Genomic DNA, 6,538 nt, shown 5'->3' with positions numbered 1-6,538 from the left:
AGCAAATTGGCTGTGCAAAGTTTGTAAGATTAAAGTAGCAGCTGATAAACAGAATGCTGACGTGAATTCGAAATAAGGGATCTTTTGTATCCTGACAGCAATTTACTACGAGGGAGTGGCTAAATTCTCCTAAAATATTATTGTTATTTGTTCTGTTAAAAGTTCTCAAATGTCGAGACTATAATATTATTATATTATACAGATTAAATTGGGAAAATCGTTACTTAAAATTCAGAAAAATTAATTAATTGAAAATCGTAATAGTGTAGTAATCACATTAGTCACTAATTTCTCTCAAATAATATAATTTTTTTAGTAATAATTAATATTACGGCTATTCGACGGTCGTGTTGGTTGGACGCACTGCGAAGTAAACCCTCTTTTTAGTGTATAAACTGTTGATAGTCAATTATTATTATTGTGTCCTTGTTATCATATAAAATAACTTCAAATTTCCAAATAACATGTAGCATCACATATTTTCACTTCCCTATTATAAATTCTCCAGATTTCGTTAATGCGTTATCAACTAAAGCTATATTAACTCATTACAATATTGCCCGATTGTCACGAAAATTCAATATTATCATTTTCAATAATATATTAATATCTAGTTTTGATTTTTTTCAACTCACTGCAATAAGATATTAAATAATATTCATTCTACGATTTCTTATTTAAATTTAATTTTTAACAAAACAAGCAACTAATTGATATCGTTTCAAGGAATTTATTTATCTGGGTAAATATTATGTTTACCTACTTATTACATAATATCCAATAATTCATTACGTATTTCATTTTTTGATGTATCGTAAAAATGTCAATCCTATGATTTTTTCCGACAGACTCCAATATGGTGAAATTGTTTGCAATGAGTGTGTTGTACAAAGGACCCAATGATTCAACGCTATTGAAGTCTGCATTTGAACTGCAGTCATTTGGTTACTTTCAACGTAAAAGTGTACAAGAATTCATGGGATTTGTAACTAAAACCATTGTAGAACGCACAGCGACTGCTGCTCGGCAATCTGTAAAGGAAAAAGGTTTGAATCTATTATCCTATTAACAAAATTATCAGTGTTAATTTTATTATATTATATTTTAGAATATATGTGCCATGTTTATGTACGGGCGGATAATTTGGCTGGTGTTCTAATATCTGACGATGAATATCCTCATCGAGTTGCGCATACACTTTTAACAAAGGTAAGCTCATCACAAAAAAATAGGTATATGTATAACTTACTGTTACTTAAATTTAATGCCAGGAAAATGGTGTGTTCCATTACTTTCCTTTAGTGGTTTATAATGTTTATATGCTATAATAGCATATATTATATTAGAATATAATATGATCAAAATATGTAAAAATCTTTCAACCCTTTATCACAGAATTGAATAAAACTCAATTTTTTGTAATCACTGATCATAACATTTATTTTGTTAGGGGTAAACTTTAATTAAATATTATACTTATCACTTACCTATAATCTTTTAGATAATAAAATGTAGTAAACTACATATAAACTTTATGCAAAAACATATTTTAATGTATAGTCTTTACTTCTTACTTCTCTTTTCGGGTTAAATTTTATTTATAAGTATATTAATTTATATATTTTTTAGTAAATTAGTTTAATGATAAATAGATAATTTATAAAATAAATCAATTCAGTTTATCAACCTTTATTCAATATCTCAAATTTAAAAGCTATAGTTGAAATTATACATTATTATTGAGATATAACAACAAATTAACTTCATCTGAAAACCACAGTATTTATTTTTGAGTTATACAGTAAGTTTTGACAGTACGGCAAGATAAAAAGTTATAACTATATACCTAGCTAGTTTTTATTTAATTTATTACCTTACCATTTAAATGTATTTTTTTATCTAGGCATTGGATGAATTTTCTGCAAAAGTTCCATCACATAGTTGGCCAAAACTCAACGAAACACAAGTTACATTCAATGAACTAAATGCTATGTTAGCCAAGTATCAAAATCCCAAAGAAGCTGATGCTATGACAAAAATTCAACAAGATTTAGATGACACAAAAATCATCTTGGTAATCTTTTATGTTTAATACTTAGTACTTAATTTAAAATTTTCATTAGTTTTGAGTACCTATAGGCTATAAAAAAAATTAGAATTGAATAATTTATTAATTTGATCATTTTTATCATCAAAACTATTCACTAGTACTTATTATTGAACAAGACAAAATATAAACATTTTATGTTTTCTAAATAATTCTTGATGCTAAATGACAACATTTTTCTTAAATAATAAAAATAAAAGGCATTTTTCTTCTTTCTCGATCCTATAAATTATTCCCATATAACAAGATTATCTTTTGTAACATTCCTCACTTTTTTTATCAATATAGCTCATTTTAATCTATTCATTATTTACACTTTTTCTCATCATTTAATTCCTTTAATGTCTTCTTCAATACCATATATATTCTATCTTCCAATAACACTCTTATTCTCTTTAGCTTCCATAGTATCTTTTTTGTAATATAGACCTTATTTTCTAAATTATATTAGTTGTTTATTATTTCTTTTATAAACTATTAATTTTATCAATTTGTTAAGACTATAGTGTACCCATAGAATTAATATACATTATTAATCTATTATAAGTGTATGAGTGTACCTAATAAAATAAAAAAATAAAAATATTATTTAATAATTACTCAAATTATATTTTAGCATAATACAATTGAGGCTGTTTTGGAACGTGGAGAAAAGCTTGATGACTTAGTTGCAAAATCTGAAGGTTTAAGTATGCAGTCCAAAGCATTTTACAAAACTGCTAAGAAAACGAATGCATGTTGTCGAATGTAATGAATTTAATGGTAACCAATATGACTACTGGTTTAAGTATAACCATTTTTTTACTCAGTTAGTCAATAAAAATGTGACTACTTATAAGGATATACAAAACAATATTTAGGCTTATTTATTATTACATTCCGATCCCTTCCCAATTTATATTTTGTATTATAATCGGGGGAAAAAGTGTGTTCATTACTTTTTATCCACATTTGGGGACATGATCAATATTTTGTAATAAACAGGATATAAAAATATATATTTTAACAACAACAATGCATTTAATTTAAAATTTAAATCAATGAAGTTATTTCTTAAAATAATAATAATTTTTATTATTCTATTTTAAGTAGTAGTAGATCCAGCTTCATTACTCTGATTCAACTAGTTAAGCCATAAATACAATTAAATCAAATGTATTTTATTCATAATTGATTTAATAATTATTTTAAATATCATGATATGTAAATTAATGAAATTAAAAATTTAATTAAATATACTGATAATTATTAGTTTTCACTTAGGTATTTCTGGATCTGCCTTTTTAACTCACAAAAGAAAATTTATAGGAAATTTCTTAAGTTGTAAATTATTTAAAATGTATCGCAATTATTATCCATGACATTCTTTGGTAAAAAATTATTGTTTTGTCGCATGTGAATATTTCAATGGCCATATACATTTTCTTATAATTGAATTAAAGCATATTAGCATTATTAGCTGCTAGAGCTTGAAATGCCTCTAGAACTGTGGAATCTTTTGATAAAAGGAAATATAAACATCGAAACAACACTGATTTAAATATATATCCAATATATATTTCTGACATCTATATTAAAATGGGAAATAAGATAAGAATAATTTGAAAATTTAACTCGATTTTGTCGTTTCATATTTAGAAGAAATTCTTAAGATTTTACCGGTTTCTATCATTTATAATTGAAGAATATACATGTTCATTTAGTGAAGGACCAAGGAATTGTTAAAGCTGTATTTTTTTTTTGTTTATAATATTTTATTGTTATTAAAAAAAAAAAAACATTTATTTAACTAATTTATACTTAATAAATTGTTAGTCTTTTAAATTATTAGAATTACATTTATTAATAGTTTTAAGTTTAAATCCTTTAATCCATATAAGTAGCTATTCTATTATTATATTATGTTAAATGTAACAGTGACGTATGTATGAAGGAGGACCCTAAAACATGTACCATAGTAAAATTATAGATTCAATTATAACATGGTATGCAAATTATAACCCCCATAACCCAAACATTTAATTAGCCCATAATGAAAATAATTTTTTATACGCCACTACAATGTGATGTGAATGTTTAGATATTAAATATTGTGATATTTTATGTCATGTAAATTTTAACAAAACGGTTTTTTTTTTTTACAATAGAACGGTTTTGTTCCTTGTATAGGTTACTTCCTAATACGCCCAAATTACGCCTTAATGTGGATTTTTAACAAAAAATTTTTTTATGAATTGTAATTATGTATTTAATTTCTTTATTCAATTTTAATGTTTTGTAAAATAGTTTGTTATCTATGAAGTTAGTAGTTATTATGCTAAATATTATGTAATATATTAATTATGGCATTTTATTTGTTATATTTTGTGGTTTATCCAAATATATTTAATATATTGATTACATATTAGCGATTTGTCAAACATTAACATTGGCTTTGGTTTTAAATTATACAATTTCTATACTTTTTAGATTAATTTGTATGTCCTTGTATTAATATATGGAAATGATGGACATTTTATTTACTTATATTTAAGCAAATATATAATTCATTATAGTTGATCAAAACTTTTTGATCTTTTATAATGTATAAGGGATAAATACTGATATTATCTTTATGATATAATATTAGAACTATTTATATTGATAATAATAATAAATAATAATAAAATAATATTTTACTCATAAAAATAAAAATAAACTTCTGTTTGTTGATTCTTTACAATTGTTCATTTTTTTAGTAAGTTATGAGCGTTTTTAAATTTCCCTATTTTATATACATAACATATTAAAAATTAGATACTTTTTTTTATAGTATTCTGTATAATTTCCAAGATATTTATTTATTAATTGTTCAATTTATTTTGTGGTTAGTTCAGAGCACAATTTTTTTTCTATCAAAAAAGAACTAGGTAGTAATTATACAATGATGTACAATGTAGGTAACTAGGTAAGAATATCTAAATTATAATTTTTGATGAATATATATAACAGTCATATTTTTTTTTAGGGAAGGACATACATATAGACAGTTTTATTTGTACATTGTGTGATCAGCTGTGTATTTATAATCACGGTATCTGATCATTAACGGATATTTGGTCGATTTTTCGATATTTTTTTTAGGGAAGATAGGAAGGCATTGCTAAAATACTAAAATAGTATAAGATGATAAGTCCCTAGAGGAAACCTCTTATATGATGTTGATATGTGTATATTATTCAACCAGATGAAGTGATTGACGAGTTAGGGGTTAGGCGCTTTTAAATTAGGTGTTTAATACCTTTTACAGAGTATTCGAAACAAAAACATAAGATTTTCGTGGACCCGAATTCTGATAAATAATAATATTTTTTAAGTAATTCCTATGTATTTTATTATAATTAATAAGTATCCTATAAAATAGGGCCTATATTATATGGCACCTATATCTTAGTATATTTTTTTAAGTAATTGTTGGAAAAATATTTACTATTTAAAATTTTGTTGTTTGTTCTATATATATTTAGAATTTAATTGCACGTACCTAATGAAACTAACAAATGTGTATTGTAAATGTAATTAATAAATTTGTTGTTTCGTTCAACATCTTAAAAATAACTTAATAAGTTTAACTTTTTAGTTTTTTTTAAATAATACGCTATCATTAAATCTTGATTATTATAAATTTTTAATCGGTATTCACTATTTAGCTCAAATTTTAAATCATTAACGTGTCGTGTTTTATATAATACGCATACGAGTACTTATTGTAAGCATCATTAGGTAGGAATATAGGTAGGTAAGTATACAAACGTTACAAACTGCTAACAGTTGGTAGATACTTTATAGCTCGTGTATAATCGTATAAAAATTCAAAATACAATTTTAGTGGAGTTAGAAAGTTAAGACTTGCTTATACACATTAATTATAAATTATAATACAAGGATTATGAGTTTCAAACCAATTATAATTATGAATCACAATATAAAAATTGGATAATTCGCAACTATATAGGTATACCTACGATTATAGTACTATACCGTTTATACCCAAATAGACATTGCTGTATTTATGCGTGATGTGTCATAATACATAAAAAAAAAATTATATCGCGAGAAGTTAGAATAGTATATTTTGGATCTTGATGTTGCAGTAGGCTTAATTTTTTTTCAAATTAGAACAAGTCATAATTTCGACTAAAATATTTGGAGAAATGTTAACTTTTACATCATGTTTATTTTATATTATAATATTAATTAATAAATAATAGTCGTGCCAACTATCACCAGTTAATTTAAGAAAATGATTATCCATAAAAATAATATCCTTGTAACTATTGTTTTAATTTTGTATTCATTGAGTGATGTAATTTTATGTTTGTATTAAACCTAATGAGGCCTTGATACTTGATATAGTAATGAATATCATTATTTATCAAACAATTAAAAACG

General features: G+C 24.1%; 1 protein-coding gene across 1 annotated transcript; it reads left to right on the top strand.

Moving 5' to 3' along the window:
• The first annotated feature begins 441 nt into the window (after positions 1-441).
• Positions 442-4,509, top strand: LOC132921666 (synaptobrevin homolog YKT6). Its single transcript, XM_060984818.1, has 5 exons — positions 442-742; positions 849-1,046; positions 1,109-1,209; positions 1,904-2,074; positions 2,724-4,509. The coding sequence occupies exons 2-5, from the start codon at positions 857-859 to the stop codon at positions 2,856-2,858; spliced, it is 597 nt and encodes a 198-aa protein (XP_060840801.1). The 5' UTR covers positions 442-742; positions 849-856; the 3' UTR covers positions 2,859-4,509.
• Positions 4,510-6,538: the final 2,029 nt, after the last annotated feature.

The sequence above is a fragment of the Rhopalosiphum padi genome, chromosome 2 (genome assembly GCF_020882245.1).
Source record: "Rhopalosiphum padi isolate XX-2018 chromosome 2, ASM2088224v1, whole genome shotgun sequence".
NCBI lineage: Eukaryota > Metazoa > Arthropoda > Insecta > Hemiptera > Aphididae > Rhopalosiphum > Rhopalosiphum padi.
This window is presented reverse-complemented; position numbering and strand designations above follow the sequence as displayed.